At 44.5% G+C, this 18806-nt stretch overlaps 1 protein-coding gene across 24 annotated transcripts in view; it reads left to right on the top strand.

The window, feature by feature from the left end:
- The window catches only part of PLEKHA6 (pleckstrin homology domain containing A6), a 158326-nt gene extending 148082 nt beyond the window's left edge, over positions 1–10244 (top strand). For 18 of the 24 annotated variants that reach the window (XM_083172887.1, XM_083172891.1, XM_083172883.1 and 15 more), the window contains 11 exons: positions 50–189; positions 1018–1155; positions 1889–2033; positions 2158–2267; positions 2590–2772; positions 2939–3103; positions 3308–3325; positions 3541–3674; positions 5196–5338; positions 7223–7376; positions 10049–10244. In XM_083172887.1, the coding sequence (XP_083029013.1) occupies positions 50–189; positions 1018–1155; positions 1889–2033; positions 2158–2267; positions 2590–2772; positions 2939–3103; positions 3308–3325; positions 3541–3674; positions 5196–5338; positions 7223–7368 (1322 nt within the window). In that variant the 3' untranslated portion in view covers positions 7369–7376; positions 10049–10244. The remainder of the gene's footprint in view (positions 1–49; positions 190–1017; positions 1156–1888; positions 2034–2157; positions 2268–2589; positions 2773–2938; positions 3104–3307; positions 3326–3540; positions 3675–5195; positions 5339–7222; positions 7377–10048) is intronic. The other 6 variants (XM_083172894.1, XM_083172884.1, XM_083172872.1 and 3 more) reach the window with 3 other exon arrangements.
- Positions 10245–18806: the final 8562 nt, after the last annotated feature.

Below are 18806 nucleotides of genomic sequence, written 5' to 3'. Positions count from 1 at the left end.
TTCATATTCTGCCTTATATCTAAATTGACTTGTGTATTCTCTCTATCAGTAGTCACTGGGCCTTCAGCAACCTTCAGCTCCAACAGCCCAGCAAGCCCCCTTAGCTCCACCAGCCTCACTAGTCCCCTTAGCCCCTTCTCTCTCATCTCAGGATCTCAGGGATCGCCCACCAAGCATACTACAAGCGAGGTACGTTCAGATCCTCTCATATTAAATATGGTGAGGTATGGAGAGGGCTTAATTATACGTATGGCTTAATGTTGTCATGACATTTTCCTGTTCTGAACTCTGCAGTTTTATATACATCTTCCCATAAAAAAAAAAAAACACAGCAATGCTAGTGGTAGTAATGATGAGTGTAACTAGCTGCAATTATGACTTTACTTATATTTGTTCCTTTATGTTTTTCAAATAATTGGGGAGATTTAGAAAAGCTTGTAGAGAGATATCAACCAATCCGCTTCTAACTGTCATTTTTTAAACACAGCCTGTAAAATGACAGAAGCTGATCGGTTAGGACCTTGATGGCTAACCTTGACACTCCAGCTGTTGTAAAACTACACATCCCAGCATGCTCTGCTTCAGTTTTGCTATTTGGCCATGCTAAATCTGATGCAGAGCATGCTAGGGTGTGTAGTTCAACAACCGCTGGAGCTGGGGTTAGGATGTTGTCTGACTCCTCTTTATCTTCCTCAAAGCTTTAAGAAATGTTCCCCAATGTTTTATAGCAAATTGTCATATGAAACCTAAGCCAGTCATTCGTTATGTGAAAATGTTTTGGTTAGATTAGATAAAATATAATATAAAAATGTTTTCGTTTTTGATTATTTTAGTTTTTGAATAGCTTTTATTTCCCTTTGATACTTGCAACTGAGTTTTTGTTTTGCACATCATATTTCTTTGTCAGACCTGTTAACATTATCCTTTCAAAATTTGTTTCCTACTTTATTTACCCTCATATTTTACCTCACATTTCACCCCCTGCTGCTAATGCTTTCTGGCTTCCTCTCTGCTCAGGAATCGGGCCCCCCTCGGCCCCCTCTCCCTCTTTCGTACACCCCCCTGGACTCTCCTCTGACTGTCCCTCCACCCCCGGGGGAGGGCCGCTTCCAGCCTTGGCCTTACCCTATCTCCCCCTGCTGGCCACACAGTGAGGTAACTAGATGGAATGGATGATGAACAAACAATGGTGGGAAAACAGGGTGCATGTCTTAATAGCAATACCCTTTCATCCAAAAATGAGTTATGCCTCAATGTCAGTACTTTCCAATTCACGGAAATACAGTTATTCTGGAGATTTGTATAACCAGTCGATATGTGCAAAGGGGGTATTTATTAAAGAATGTTGAGAGATAAAGCGGAGAGAAATAAAGCACTAGCCAATCCGATACTGTAAGTTTTTGGAACAACGTCTTTAACATGAAAGTTAGAAGCTGATTGGATAGGATTTTATGTCACTCTACTTTACCTCTCACAATATTTTACTGGACATGCAGTGAAAATTAGATTACAATAGAAAGACCAAAATAATAATCATAGATATTCCCATCTTGTAGAATGTGATGTGCCATGAAAATACAGTGTGTTGATGTGCTTGTGTATAGTAATATGCTCATATTCTTTCCTTCCTCTGTAACGATTAATATTTTTCAAATTGTATTTGTATTATTTTGTCAGTGTCTTGCATAACCCTACTCTCTTCCTAATTTTTTCTCCCATTGGTGCAGATGTATTAAGCCTGGTGAAGAGATAAAGTGGAAGGTGATAACACACCAGCCAATCAAGTCCTAATCAATTTTTCCAACACCTGCTACTTTATCTCTTCACCAGGCATCTCACCCATTGTTCGTATCTCATTTTCATCACTCATACTTCTTTATTGTTCTAGTTGAAGCTGAACCTCGAACCTTATAAGAGAGACTCTCCCCAACTTTCCACATCTTTGCCCAGTGAAGAAGTCAGTTCCCTGCACACACGAGCAGATCAAGAGGCAGAGAAACAACAGCAGTTACAACTACAGGCTATCAATAAAGGTATGGATGAGTGGCATGTCATGGTTAGTTAGTTTGGATTGAGCAATGTGTTGTTTTTTTATCACATTTATAATTTTTTGTTCTTCTTTATTTTTTTATCTTATTTTCTTGTATGTTTTCTAAGTTGGAATTGTCCCTCCAAGGACTAAGTCACCAAATGACGAAGGACCAGTAACAAAACCATTGGTGGTTAGAAGAGGGGGTAGCCGAGCACCAAATGGCCAAATCTCAAGGGTAAGACCAAACTTTTTGGCTTCCATTTTTCTACCAGTCTTTTCCATTGACATGTTTCATGCATTTGTTTCCATGCTTTTTGATGTGTTTGACTAACCCCACTAAACCTACATCATTTTATATTTTCGCTTCCCCTATTTAAGGTAAATAAATTATTTCCTAGACTTTGGCTTTTGGCTGTATTCACAAATGCATATAAATCCCAATAGCATTTAGATTGACTAGATAGGTAAAAATTTTACATACATACATAACGATTAATTATTGTAATGATGTTATGTTTCATACGTTATGGAGCTGACATAACAACATTTTTTGACAGGAACGGCCAAAGAGCGCACTGTTCCCAAGCGAGGTGAAGTCTAAGATGAGTGTAGAGGAGCAGATCGATCGCATGAAACGGCATCAGAGTGGGTCAATGAAAGAGAAGAGGCGGAGCCTTCAGCTCCCATCCGGTCAGCAATCAGAATCCAGCACTACAAAACCAGGAGGCACATACAGAGTGGTGCGTCTTATTGACCCCTTTTGAGCTTATATCATTCTACCTTTACAAACAGTCAACATATAGAATAATAGAATGAAGCTCTACACAACAAGATTGTTGTAGATGCTCATATACTTTAGGGTTCATATTCCTGTGTTGCTTACTACACACCACTCATTGGTTGCAGGTGCGAAGGCATCGCAGCATTCACGAGGTGGACATCTCAGACCTGGAAGCTGCTATACGCTCCCAGGAGCCCCAAAAGACATACGAGTCCCCTCGGGATGAGATTGCCAGGCTACGCAAGATGGAGATGGAGCCTCAGGCCTTCAGTGTAGACATTAACAGAGAGGTAAATACCTGAAACACAAACACGTACTAAACTCACTCACTAGCCTCCTAATTCTCCTTCTGTAAATGTGCTACCCCTTCTCGTCTTCTGTCCCTGCCCGCCTTAGTTATTACAGTATATCTCCTTTATTTTTATTGTCACACTCCTTTTATATCTTAAAACCTAGTCCACTTTTACCAATACAACTATTCAACTCTGTTTCAGCTCAACACCCCCGACAAGGTGCCAGTCCCTGATTGTTATATTGTACCTCGTACACTGTATCATAGTCATTGTATGTAGCACACACTACTTGTATCTCAGTCATTATGTATCAGTGTGTCTGCCATTGCACGTATTAGCTACTGTGTGCATGTCTCACACCTTGTACGCCTTGCACAGGTCACATCATTTGCACTGTATGTATCACTCTCTGTATGTCCGTCTCTATGTCTCAGCTTTCCACCCCAGACAAGGTGCTCATTCCTGAGCGTTACATTGATATGGATCCCGAGAGCCCTCTCAGCCCAGAGGAGTTGCAGGAGAAGCAAAGGAAGGTGGACCGGATAAAAACACTTATTGCCAAATCAAGGTTGGACATTTTTAGTTCTTATATCTGTACACCATGTGAGCGGCGTTTGTGTGACATCCATTTTGTGATAGAGAGGCAAAACCAGTGCTTGTGGCTACCAAACATAAAGTATGTGGAGAAATGTAAGCAAGGTTTGTTCTTTAGCACACAAGGATGACATATAAGCACAAGTTACTCAGGGGCAGATTTATTAAGCTCGGTGAAGTGATAAAGGAGCAGATGTATTAAGCCTTAACAAGAGATAAATTCAAGGGTGATCAAGGGTGATAAAGAGAGATAAACTAACTGCCATGTTACAGGCTGTGTTTGAAAAAAGTCAGTAAGGCTGGATGGCTGGATGTTTATCTCTCTTTATCACCCTTGCATTTATCTCTTGTTAAGGCTTAATACATCTGCCCCAAAGTGTCTGGTTTTTATCACCGGCCAATCAGCTCCTAACTGTGCAGTTACAGGCTTGGTTTGAAAAATTACAGGTAAAAGCTGATTGGCCGGTGATAAAAAGCAGACACTTTATCACTTCACCGAGCTTAATAAATCTACCCCTCAATTTAATATTTTCTTCAACATTTTGTATTAAGGTACTTTTTAGCCTAGGGGTGCCCTGGAGGAATTCTAATGCTTTAGGGTGCTGTGATTCAAATACGTTTTTGAACCACTGATGTAATGGGATTTTTAGTAATAATATATCACAAAAGGCAGAAACTGTCTTCTAGAATTAGCCAGTAATTCAGTATGCATGCCCTTGGTATAAGAAGCCCACAAGCTCCTAACAAAGGGCCTGTTTTACACTTGAAGGATTATCGGTGATCTGTGCATACTTATGGGTCACTGTGCGCATGCGGTCAGTTGCATCACCATCGGCAGTCACAGTGAGGATATGCCGCAGGGTGAATGACAGCCAGGGAGTATTTTCAGGAGAAAATGGCATAGTGGCAGGTGTATATAAGCAGGACAGCCATAAGGGGGGTCTTTAGGGACTCCAGTCCCAGTCCAGACAGAAAGGTGCCTGGAGTCTATCAAGTATAATTTGTCATAAAGAAAGTCCACATTTCCCATGAAGCAATGTAGAGGTTGAGTAGTGCGGTCAGTGCTACCAATACCAGATGTCTCACCAGGCAAGACAGAGAGGTCAAGAAGGGGAAAGAGGGCCCTGCCTATTTTGTCAGTCACGGGCCCCACAATTTCTGATGGCAGTCCTGTCATAAGTCCTTTTGGGGGCACATTGCAGACTGCATTTGAGTATTCATATGCAATCACAGTGATTCTGGTGTCTCATTTTTGGTCGCCATTTTGAGTGACCATAGGGTAACACATAACTCCATTAATCGTTTGATGTGCATCTGATTTTGTGGGATCAGATCCAGCACTCCGGGAATGAAACACCCTAGCTCCCCCTCTAGTTGCGGCCCAGATTATATAGAGCATTATATTTATGATTAGACATAGTATTATATATATAACTGTGATGTGTAGTCCCCGTGCTTGCATCTTATAAGCCGCATCGCTCTGTCCTTTCATAAGTCTGCAGAATGTTATTCCACTGAGTGACTCTGAGCTGGAGCTGCCCCCAGATCCGGAATCACAGCTACAGGAGCAGGAGAAGCGGATTGAGCTGTCCTGCACTTTGGCCGCCGAAGCTTCACGTCGCGGCCGTCTCCTGTCTGGTAAGAGAGTCAGCTGGCCACAAACAGCACCAATTGCACTATCAGGAACGGTTCTTAGGAAACTGAATTTGGTAGGCCTATTTATAGAAACTTTGAATTCAGGCTTCAGAATAAAAACTTGATTTGTACAGAGACTGCTTTTCCCAAGCAACTACTACGGCATCTTGTCCCAGGATGGTACTATGTCATGCATTCTATGAAATGAGGAATCATCTTGTTAAAATTTACTGTATATTCTGCATCAAACCTACTCCGTGTATGACACCCTTGAAATTCTGTGAGGTACACTCCTAAAGATAGAGATCTTCAGATGGTGACACGGTCTATAGATTTTCATTTCTGCTTCTCTGTTGCATCTCAGGGATGTTTCTGAGTATCTTCCTTGAAATTAGCTTTCCTTTTGTGACTGCATTGTCTCATTAGCCATCAGGATGTGAGTGGACCCTCTGGTATCAGCTGCTTTAACTTCAGCTTTGATTGTCTCTTTACACTAAAGTGTATAGATCGTAACATTGCTGACATGGTTCAGGTTACATCAATTTAATGGGAAAAAAACAATTTGTTTACAAGTATTTTACGGCATTTTGGTAAAGGAACAAAAGTGTATCATTATGTATATCCAATTACATCCACTGCCAAAGAGCTATTGATAAATGGAATTGGTAGGAGCAGTGAAAACAGTGGAAACTAGACTGAAACAAAGTGAATACTAACATACACCTTTATCATACTTGCCTCCCTGATCCATGAGGGAGAAAATGCTCTGTTCCTGGACTTCCCTGGTAATGTATTATTGCCATCACCTGTGGTGACAGGCCTTTCTTGTCAATTACCTAGCTCCCCACAGGTGATGGTAATCCTACATTACCAGAGAAGTCCAGGAACAGAGCATGTTCTCCCGCATGAAGAGGGTCAGGTAGGCAAATATGACCTTTATGGATTCAGTGCTACAGGCAGGGGCATATGTTCCTCCCAATTGCCCGCAGGCAGGACAAATATTGGTCGTCTCCCGCCATGTTACATTTAGTCACGTGACATATATTTTGGCCATGATCTCTCGCTGCTTACTGGCCTGTTGTGAGTAGGAAGTAGGTGACCAACCTCTTTTATTACTTATTTAGCTATTTGTATTAAATCATAAGAAAATTGAGAAGTGCAAGGACATTTTTAAGCAGTCAGATACCTTGATCAAACTTTGCATATTTTAAGCTAATGAGGCTTAGGACCTTATTCTGGTCTAGGCGCTCCCATGCGAATTGGCATGGGAGCGCAATGTTTTTGTTTCTGTGCATGTGCTGTGTGTGTGAGCGGCCATGCTGAACGCTCGCACAGAACAGTGGGGGGGGGGGGGGCGCTTATATTCGCCCATGGGAGTTGCTATGAAAACGCTGGGCGTTCTCATGCTAATGCCCTAATGACGCGGATGCCGGGGGGTGGCAGCTGAGATCACCTGATGTCAGCTGCCTGCCCTATTCTCACACAGGTCACAGGCAAAACTAAGACACCTGAGAGTGCGACCATCAAATGATGTGGGTGCCGCTCTATAGGTTACGAATGGATATTTTTACAAAACATCCATTTACAGCCATGAGGGCGAATTCGCCCTGTGTAGGGGGGGCAGGCAGCAATGAAAGCGGCGGCCTAAAAAAAGAAACACATCGCTGTGAGGTTCGCAGCACTGCGTGTCAACCAGAATAAGGTCCTTAGTTACAAGATAGAGCAGCACATGTAATTAACGTATTTTTACTGTTGGCATTCATTCTTGTGGGGTTTGTAGAGAAATAGTGTACAATGTTAATTCACATTTCTCCTTTTTCCTAACATAAATGCACATTTACCCCTTCCTACTCGCTTCATCATCTCATTCTCATTTTCTGTTTCCAGCTCTGTGTGCCACCCCGAGCCCTCCTACGTCTCCCACGTCCCCAACTCCTCAGACCCTTCCCTCTCCTGAGCGCTCGGCTCTAGGGGGCGGCAGCAGCAGCAGTGACAGCGCTGGGGAATACGGGGCGAACATCCTGTGTGTCTGAGCCACAGTGTAAGAAGCGACTTCCCCTTCATACATGAGAGCCACAGCTGTAATCTGCCATGGGGGGGGGGGGGGGGGGGGAAGCTTGTGGGGGAGTAAAATGCATACAGCTGAATATAAGCAGATACGTTTCTAATAACGTTTTTTATGGAGTGTGTTCTTCGTTACATAATTCTATGAATGAGTACATATGTCAATTTTACTAACTACAACCACATAGATTAAAGTATATTTAAATGCAAGGTGCTGGAGATTAAATCGTCCCTGGTGCCATGCAGATAAACAAGTTTGGCTTTTAGTATGTCATTATTATTATTATTATTATTGCTATTAATAATATTAATATAATAATAATAATAATAATAATAATAATAATCAGTTTAAAGCATATTATGCATATGCATATTGTGCATCACACAAAGGGTATTATTATAATATAAAAAATTATAACAGAATGCAATATGTCCCAGCCCAAATACGCTCACACTCTAAAGGTGCCCACACACTAGAAAGATCTGCAATCTTAAGATATAATAATAATTAGCCTTGAAATCCGTCCTGGACAAAAGATTTCGAGCAAGCGCACATCTTCACCAAAGACTTCTCCCTTGTTCCTATTGATCGTTTGCTACATTTTCTGATCTTTCATGTAGCTTGTAAGATCAGAAGATTTACAGTAGCAAAAGATCAGCAGGAGTTCGCATTCGATTGAGATCGGCCGATTTGCGGTAAAAATCGGACAATCGGTCAGAAATCAGCCGATCAGCAAAAAAAATCGTTCTAGTGTATGGGCACACTAAGAGGGGGATCTTGATACATAAGGCAGCGGAATAACAAGTGTTGCTTTTGTAAGTGGAAGTGTGGCAGATAAGAGTATCAGATACACATTACAAAGCATCTATTAGCACCTGGTATTTCTTGTAACTACAAATCTGCATAGTACTTTTATATAGCATAAGACTATAACTAATGCTGTGTACACACGGTGAGATTCCCTTGCTATTTAACTTAAGGCCCCCATACACAATGCGATTTGGTCCCGATTTCACCCGATTCAGATGGATCGGGCAGTGAAATCGTGCCAAATCGCATGTTTAGACACCCGGTCCGACCCGATGCGCGGTCCTGTGCGCATTGAATCGGAGTCGGGAGGTCGGACCGACTGCACATAAGATTTGCTAAATCTTATGTGCAGCCAGGCAGGGCACTCTGTGAGGTGGCTGGTGGGGGACACAGAGGCGGTGAACGCCAGCGAGGGAGCCAGAGCAGGGAGCTGCAGGTGTTCCAGGCAGGTGGAGGGGGGGCAGGAGGGTGGGAGATGCTGCGAGGCGACTAGCGGGGGACGCTGCTAGTAGGGCAGAGGCAGCAGGCAGGGGACACAGAGGCGGCAGTAATGGAGAGCCGGGCAGGGGGAGCCAGGAGCTGTCAGCGCTGGAAAAAAAAAAGCCCATACAATGAATGGGCAGCCTGTGTATGGCTGAGCGCTCTCTCAGCCAGTCAGCAATTGGCTGAGAGAGCGCTCAGCCAATCACAGGCTGCCCATTCATTGTATGGGCTTTTTTTTCTTCCAGTATCCAGTACTGACTGATCCCGGCTCCCCTTGCCCGGCTCTACGTTACTGCCGCCTCCGTGTCACTGTCCCAGCAGCATCCCCTTCCCGCTGCCTCTGCCCTACTAGCAGCGTCCCCTCCAGCTGCCTCACAGCATCCCCCGCCCACCACCTCGATGTCCGCAGCCCCCCCTGCTCCCTCCAACTTGCAGCTCCCCGTGAGTTGCATATGATACATCGCATGCGATGTACCATATGCAAAACTTGGCACATCAAGTGCCTAATCGTGTGTCCCCCTCCCGGGGAGCTGCAGGTGAAATGTGGTCCTACTTGTCCTTAGAACAAGTCAGACTAATGTACAGTATGGGGTCTTTAAGATTCGAGTGCTATGCAATCTTTGTTAACTCTGTGCTATCTACATTCGATTTGAACTATACAGTCATTGCTGCCCTGTCTATCTGGGTTTCTATTTGTGCTGTCCTGGGAGCGCGCATCGGGATCGCAAGGTAAAAAACCTGTGTGATCTGCATACGATCTGCATGCGATTTTGACTATATAGTCAAAAATCTAATATAAAATCTCACCGTGTGTACACTGCATAAGAGTATCAGTGCAACCACTGCAGAGCTGCCACATGGACAGCAGAGGTTACTAACAGTGGCAACTGCAGCTAATAAAACATAGTTATCACTTCATCTTCATAACTCTCCTCTGCTTTGATGTAATACAGTACTACTATAATGGGGCATTTAAAGCTGGATGTCCATGCTTTCTGCTATACCTTTATAAATGGGGCCATGTCCTTGGGAACAAAACACTATTGAGCAATATTTTTTCTTCTTTGCTCATTTTCTTCCCATGTCTAATATACTATACAAAAACTAAACCTCCGTGTGTACTACTATATCAGTCAAAATATAGGGCTTTCCATGTACCCTTACCAGGTCTAGTCTTGAAATAAATTTTCCTGCATTCTGTACCTCTGTGCCCTCCGTTCCACTGCCTTTTCTCCAATCATCTCTTCTTCTTTGGCTCCTTATGGCTTTCTTCTCTCTTTACTCCCTACTCTGCCTTGACTTTCCCGCCCTACTTTACCCATGGTCCTCAATTTCTTTCTATTCTCTTCCTACAGCACAGGCAGCCACAGCTGTGAAATTAAATAGAACCTAGCGGGGGACACATACTGCTGCCTCCTCTTCTCAACAGCGCCACACCACATCCGCAGCAAAGAGATGGTCCTGGATCTAGAGACGTAGGACACAGATTGTAATATCAGCACATCCTTGTTTCCTCCAATCTGACCACCATTTGGCGTATGGATCTTCATAGATAAAGATAGAGACTGACACACCCGACGTGCTGTTCCAGATCCAGAAATACCAACATTTTTTCTTCTGCTGTAACAATGATATCTGGCACATCAATGACTAAATTTCTAGCTTTGCCAATATTTTTAGAGCCAAAATAATGCACCCAATGAACTGATTTGGGTGATTCAGACGTCATTGTGGTTTTCTGCAGTGGTAAACACCTGTAGCATCTGCCAGTGCGCGTGCTGCTTTTTATTGCAAGGTCCTTGTAACCAAAGCAAGCAGTAACCCGGCAGCATCAGAAGCCACTTCAGGATGGCCTTTATAAAGACCTTCAGCTATGTTTTATGTATATAGTGTGCCAGGAAACCACTTACCCTGACACATCCATTCTGCATAGTGTACAAAACATATCTTTCTCTATATATATAACTATATATATCTATATATATATATTTTGCTTCATGAAATAGAATATTTATTGTATGTATATAATTATGGGAAGCATTGGTTATATAGGTTATGACAGGTATAGCCCTACTCACCCAATAAAAGTCCAAGAGGCAAGCCATGTGGAACTGAGTGGACTGAACTGGGTAAATCCATTGCAGACTTTCCTATAACATAAGATACGCTAAATGCCTCAGAAAGACGTGGAGTCTTTTTAATAATTGTATTTCTTTTCTAACTGGCCTATGTCATTAAATGTAGTTAATGTAACAGAAGTTGGCATATTGAAATGTGCATCTACAGGAAAACAATTATTACACAAGTATCTATGGCGTTTGTGCTAGACATTAAACATTTTTAGGCTTTTTCAAAATATTCTCATCACTTTTCATATTAACTTTTAAAACTATCTACAAAGTGCAAAAAAACTCAGAGTACGTGAGACGGCGTAAAACAAGCAAATCCGGGCTCTCCTAATATTGCTACCTAATAAACAGCCAGCTGTAATGCTTGGGATCTGTTCTCATCTGGTGTGCATTGTGCATGTACCCAAACCAAGGCATATGCAACAGGGTCCAAATCTGCTTCAGCTGTGGGACGCTGTCAGATCAAGTTTTTGTAAAGGAGCAATCATTTTAAAGGAAAAAAACTTGCCCTGTAAATGATGGTCAGCATCCCAGACCTCTGCCAAACTCAGATCCTGGAACAGATTTCTTTTACATTTGACTGGCTGGTGCATTTACAACGCACCAGCCAGTCAGCTCCCAACTGTCATTTTTAAAACCAAGCCTGTAACCTGATAGTAGCTGACTGGCTGGTGCGTATTCACCATCCACTTTATCACTTCACCAGGCTGAATAAATCTGCCCCCTATTACATATTCCCCAAAATCTGAAACATATCAATGTGTGCTTAATTGTGGAAGCGCAAACAAAATGGGGCAAAGGCAATATTACCTTTTATTATATGAAAAGCTGGACAATGCCGGATCATTGTTCTAGTTGTGTTAATAAGAAAAAGGAGCAATTTTATTTCTCCCAATTTTTTTCCAGTTGGTCCTTCAGGGAGGATTTACACCTGGTTGTGTATTTTTATGGCTGGCAAAACAAGGAACTTGAATGTGATTTGTTTTATAAATAGTAGTCTGAGACTTGTTTAACAGGTTTTGGCATTATGTTTGTTTTAATCATGCATGCTTTATATGCAGCAAGGTTTTATTGTATCTTAAAGGGGAAATAATATTAAAAAGGTTTTATCCCGAAAGATATTAGATTTAAAATATCGGTACTTGTTTCCTAGCACGGCCACAACGATTTAGATCGTTGTGGTCGGAAGATAAAAAATCGGATCGATCGCATCGCATGCGATTTGGTCGCATGCGATGCGACCGATCCGACCGACCGATTTTTCACCCGATTTTTTTTTTTTTTTCACCTGATTATTTTCAATTGCCCCCCCAAATGTTACTAAGTGGGCTAGACCCCACGATAGACGTCAACCCGAAGCGTGGCGAGCGCAGCGAGCCCGCGAGGGGCGGCGGTGCGCGTCCTCCGACCTTTTCATTCCCCTACTATCCACTAGGGCGTGGAGTGAGAATAGAATAGTGTGGCGAGCGCAGCGAGCCACCGAGCCCGAAGCGTGGCGAGCGCAGCGAGCCCCGCGAGGGGACGCGTATAACTTCACAGGTATACGCGTCCCCTCGCGGGGCTCGCTGCGCTCGCCACGCTTCGGGCTCGGTGGCTCGCTGCGCTCGCCACACTATTCTATTCTCACTCCACGCCCTAGTGGATAGTAGGGGAATGAAAAGGTCGGAGGACGCGCACCGCCGCCCCTCGCGGGCTCGCTGCGCTCGCCACGCTTCGGGTTGACGTCTATCGTGGGGTCATGGCGGGCACATAAAAAATGTGAAATGGGTCATATTGGCCCATTTCACCTTTTTTATCATTTTTCCCTATGTGAGATGGACTTAATCAAGTCCATCTCATCTTGTGCCATTATAATGGCACAAGACCGACGCGATCCTCCCGATTTCAATGTTAAAAGATTTTTTAACATTGAAGTCTATGGAAAAATCGGGTCAATCGGTCGGTCGCATCGCGGCCGATTTTAATTGGTCGCGACCGACCGATTGACCCGATTTCTGTCATTCAAAGGGAAAAAATTGTAAAAAATCGGCCACATCGTGAGGATCGTGTCCCTTAATTAAGAGCCACGATCACTCACGATTGTGGCCGTTCTAGGAAACAAGTACCAAAATATCTGTCTTGGCATTCAGTATCGCATAAGGCCTAATACACGTTTCCAGAAACTGCTGTCTCCTTAACTTCCTACCACAAAAGGGCATCATCACTTGTCCATGGGAATTTGTAAGTAGATGTACATGACAGAAATGTAAGTGACTTCTGAGGGTCAGACATAATGTATACTATGTAGTTTAATCCTGATGGTTTGTTGTCTGAAAGGCAATAATATACAGTAACTTCAGTAATAATACTTCCCTTTAACTTTGTGTTGCTCAGAAATCTTTAAGAAAGTTTAAATAAACAGGAAAGTGTGTGTTAACATTGATGCTGCCATTTTGTGTAAAGGGACCTGTATTCATGAGGATGCAAATTCTGCATTTAGTAGGAACTAAGAAAACCACTAAGGCGTAAGGCAGAGTGCCTCACACCTCGGCAAGTAGAGATTCATTCTCATTCATATTGGCCCCTTCCCATAAAATGGCTGCCACTACATGCTAAAAGTGTCTCACCTTTTGTAAAACTGTTTTTATTGTATTGTCATATATTATGGCTTAATTTTCATACGATACTGGAGAGAAACACGGAATGCTGTAGGAAGTAAGAGAAGCCAGTGTGCAACCATTCTTTATTGTGCAACTATTACTACTGGATGACAGACAATAAAGCCTCCATGCCACATAAACAGGACCTTTGACCATCAATGTATAAAAAAATGTGTGTACTGTACTTTCAAATTTGGTGATAATGATGATGATGAAAAGAGCAAAATGGGTGATCCAGGAATGAGGATTTCTATTTTTGCACTTGTCTATTTTCCATGTCTCATCTGCTCTTAGATTTGTCTATGTTACTGACTTTGCTAGTACTAGAAATAAAAAATCTACTATGTACCATGTGTATGTTCCTTGTGGGTAAAAATCATTGTAGTTATAGAAAGTACTCACCAGTAAACAACTGGCTTCAGACCCTTATATGGGCATAAGGGGGTATGCAATCAGGATCCTGGTCAGATGGTCAGAATGACAAATGCGGCATCCATACGGTCAGAATCCTGATGGTAAGTAGTGGCCTTAGGGCAGTGCCATAACTACAAATTTTGCACCCTCTGTCAAGAAACTTTCTGGCACCCTCTACCCCATAATACCTGCTCATTGTAAGGGGTTCCCAGCTCAGCTGCCACGAGTCTACGTTCTCTGTAAGGGTCCTCTTAATACTATTGAAAATGTCTCTCCCAAATTGGCCACCACCTCCTCTTGCATCCATAATAACTGTCTCCTTCGAGGTGGTGGCCATTTTGGGAGGGACATCTCTCCCATGGTCCTTCGCCTCGGGCCAGCGGCTATTCTCTGAGTGACGGCCCGGGACAATTGTCCCCAGCACCCGCAAACTGCCAAGTGCCTACAAGTCTCCCTGGGGTCTGCTGGGACTGTTGCAACACCACTAGCAATTGCTCCCCAAATCACAGATGAAAATATGTTCATGGCTACAGCTGTGGCAAGATGCTTGCAAATAGGGAGCACATTGGGCCTATGACCAGGGTTTACATTACACATAAATCACCTTCTTATTTTTTTACAGAAGTTTTTATTTTATTTAAAAAAACATCTGAGGAAGGGATGAGAGTACAGAAAGTAAAAAATGAAAGGCCGGGAAGTGAGAGAAGGCTGTCTAATGATTTTTCCACTGGTCATCTGACATCCCAGCCTCAGAGTAGCCAGAGACATATCCGGCCTGTTGCTGACCTCACACACGCTCTCCTACAATGCTTGTGCACGCCGGCATTTTTCCGGACACTCCCAGCATTTTTTCTGGAATGCCTGTGTTATTCTTAGCACTCCCATGAAACGACCGGTTACCACCCACAGACGCCTACTTGTTATCAATCAGCTTACGAATAGAAAACGGAGCAGGACTTCATCACTGGAAGCTGTCGTCTACGTGCATTGTGGCCCATATGCATGCGCAGTTCATCGATAATCGGCCACTGTCAGAATTCGCAGCCATGTGATTAGGTCTTAATCAGCCTCTGGGGTCGGGGGAGCTAGGCGCAGGGATACCTAAGAGCACAAGTTCCCTCAGTAACATAGCAGTGCCATGAAAGCCATTTTGTCAAATAAGAAGGAGAGGTGGAGTATGGAACGGTAAATGTCTCCATTTCAAAATTATAATTCAATTTAAATAAACTATACATAGGTCGGGGGGGGGTTATGAGATTTCCACAGTTGGGCTATTGAGGCTCTGCCAGCTATAAAAGTTGTCTAATAAAGTAATCGGGGCTTGATACACCTTAGAGCATGCATAAAGGGTGCGTGCTTGGATGCTGTCGGGCCCACTTTTTGGTCTCGATCGACGCGATTTTTACATTGGAATCAATGTAAAATGGTCCCTGAGACCCAATTTTACATTGATCTCAATGTAAAAAGCCCCAAACCCCCCCATTTTAATAGCAAACCCCCCCCCCCCCCCTGATGGGTGAAATGGCCCTCCATTGTTAACGCCACCCCACTATTGACGCCAACCCGAAGCGTGGCGAGCGCAGCGAGGGGACGCGCATAACTTCACAGGTATACGCGGCCCCTCGCGGGGCACGCTGCGCTCGCCACGCTTCGGGCTCGGTGGCTCGCTGCGCTTGCCACACTTTATAAATTCAACTCCACGCCGACGTGGATAGTGGGGGTATGAAAAGGTCGGAGGACGTGTACCACCGCCCCTTGCCACACTTCGGGTTGGCGTCAATAGTGGGGTGGCGTTAACAATGTGGGGGCATTAACCATACTTTATAACCATATACAATGAGAAATGGGCCATATTGGCCCATTTCCCATTGTTCCCTATATAAAATCGCTTAACATTAAATCATTTAACATTATTCTCGGTGGAAAAATCGCGTTGATCGCGTCGGTCGCATCGCGGCCCATTATAATGGCCCGCGATGGACGCGATCAACGCGATTTTCTCTTTTACTGGCAAATAAACTGGTGATTGACAGAAAATCGGGTCCATCGCGTCGATCGCATGCCTTAAGTACCTTAAACTTAAGGCATGCGATCAACCCGACGGGCGCCGTGCTAGGAAACAAGTACCGATATTTGAGAGCCTCCCCGTCATTTTGGGAGGGTCGGCAAGTATGTGTTGGGGTGTTAATGCATGCAGGGAAGGACGGGGAGGTTGTGTGCCTGGTACTGCAAGGGTGTTAGTAATACATGCAAGGGGAGTAGAGTGTGTGTCTGTGCTGGTGTTTGTGTTTAGTGCATGCAAAGGAGAAAGTGAGTTTCTGGGGTGAGGGTGTGTGTTTGGGTGCTGTAGTAGTGTGTGCTTGGGGGCTGCTGGGGAGTTAGTAGTTTATGCAGAGACAGGGCAATCTTTACAGAATTATGGGCCCCCAGGCAAAGGAGTGCAGTGGGTCCCCTACCTACACAACCTCACCTCTCGGCGCTTCTCACTGATAATGTCGGATGTTATGACTTCCTGCCCGACATTCACATACCCTCCAACTGTACCGATTTAGCCGGTACAGTACCATTTTCTAACAGCCTGTACCGGCTAAATTGCCCTGTACCGATTGTACCGTTTTTCATGCTTCCTTCCTTTTAGGTGCAGCACCTGACAGGTGCCTCCTCCCTTCACCTCTCATTCAGGCTCAGCCGAGGAGGCTGCAGGGACTCTGGGAGTTGTAATTTTTAATACTGCTGGCTATTCTCCAGGGAGCTTGAGGGGGGACTGCCAACCTGGACTACAACTCCCAAGGTGCACCGAGGGGGGACATGGTGGGCCCGCCTCCCCCTGCTCCAGGACCAGGACAGACTGTCACTGGTGAACATCATGCTGTGTGGAGTGGGCAGGGCAGCAGGGAGTAGGAACAATGAAGCACAGCACAGTAGGAGAGAACCTGCACCAGGTGAGGGACGTGGGGAAGGGCAGGTAAAGTGATTACCTGTGACTCCTGTCATAATGCATACCATCCAAACTGTACTATTCAAAGTATAGGAAAGGAGGTGTGGTCACACCCCCTTTTCCATAGCTACGCCCCTCTATGTTGTACCGATTTCTTCCCCTCAGATGGTGGAGGGTATGCATTCAGTGCAAATGTAATAATATGCATCTACTGACAGTTGCCAGGATCTCCGCACACTGTTCACATCAGATATACTGTAATGCCGTACACAATGACCCCTATCTTGTTGCATCTCTGAAAAGGTAAGAAAGGGAACATATCCTGCTTGTACTTCACACTATCTCACCTTAACCCCCTTTTCCATCTCTCCCTTCACCTTCCCTAACCTGTCAGCTTTTCCATCCCACCACACTGTCAGCTCCCTGCCCCACTTCCATCCCTATCTGTCTACATCACAGGGTTAGTCAGCCGAGCCTATACACTCACCCTGACCCCCCCTTTCCTCTTCTGATCACATGACTCCATTTTACCCGATTTCAGTCTCACCCTTTATTTGTGTCTATCTGCTCTCCCTTGGTCCTGACTCCCCCTTTCATATTTATCTGTCTCTCATTTTGGGCCAGATTCTCTAAGCTTCAAAAGTGATAAAATTGAGAGTGATAAACAGACAGCCAATCAGCTTCTGTCTGACATTTTTCAACACAGTCTGTGACATGGCAAGTAGGAGCTGATTGGCCGGCTGCTTATCACTCTCCCTTTTATCACTGTATGTATATCTGTGTATAGTAACTGTCTGCACTTTATGTGTGCCTTTCCCTTATTTTTCTTTCCTGCAAAATTTCACATTGTAATGCCCATTACACATAATGCCACACACCGTAAAGCCCATTACACATAATGCCACACACCATAATGCCCATTACACATAAATCCACACACTATAATGACCATTAAACATACTGTATTGCCAAACACTGTGATGCCCATTACTTATAATGCCACACTGTGATGCCCATTATACATTATGCCAAACACTGTGATGCCCATTACACATTATGCTACACACCGTGATGCAAATTACACATAATGCCACACATCACGAAGCACATTACACATTATACCACACACCGTGATGCCCATTAAATATACCACACACTGTAAATGCTATTACATATTATGCCACACAAGGGCTGCTTATCTACATGCTCACCCCCCTACCAGGGGTTTCCTGCTCAATGCCAGAGGTAACATGTTTGTTGCCAGGGGTTTCATGCTCAATGCCAAGGTTTGACGCTCATTGCTACAGGGGAGTTAAATGCTAATTGCATCGGAGGACTTAAATGCTCATTGCCATGGAGGAGTTAAATGCTCATTGCCACGGAGAAGTTAAATGCTCATTGCCAAGGGGGATTACATGTTCATGTTCAGCAGTGATAGCAGGGCAGATAGTGGTGGGCATCCTGACTGTATCAGAGCAAGTCTGCAGCTGATCATTAGGGGGCACTCCTGACACCCCTCCCCCTCCTGCACACGCCTATGGCGAAGAGATGTACAGATGTAGCGCCTCTCAGCCAACCCAGGGAATTGCCAGATTCCATGAGTTGGTGTAGGCTGGCGGAGAGGCACTCAATCTGACAGGGGCCTGCGAGCATATCACACACTCACGCATCCCCTTCACACGGGGGAAGCGGATTCCCTGCCCATCTCCACTTCAGGAAGATTGGCAGGGTTATTGGGGTGTGCGGGCAGCTATGGGGGAGCAGCGGAGAGGCGGTGGAGGGTGGCAGCTGGCTCCATCAGAATGGGGCAAGCTTCTCGTGCGCACGCCTCCTTCTGGCAGATGGCGAACTGCAGCGTTAGAATCGCGAGGAGCAGCAAGATGACGTACAAGATCAAATGGCAGAAAGGCTTTAAGCCATATAGACCAATGCAGACAGGGACGTTGACAGGTTAGCCGGCCCTGATAAATTGGAGAGGGGCGCCACCAGGCGG

This window comes from Crinia signifera, chromosome 2 (assembly GCF_055691185.1).
Source record: "Crinia signifera chromosome 2, ASM5569118v1, whole genome shotgun sequence".
Taxonomy (NCBI): Eukaryota; Metazoa; Chordata; class Amphibia; order Anura; family Myobatrachidae; genus Crinia; species Crinia signifera.
The sequence above is the reverse complement of the archived record's forward strand: the minus strand, read 5'-3'. Positions and strand labels throughout refer to the sequence as shown.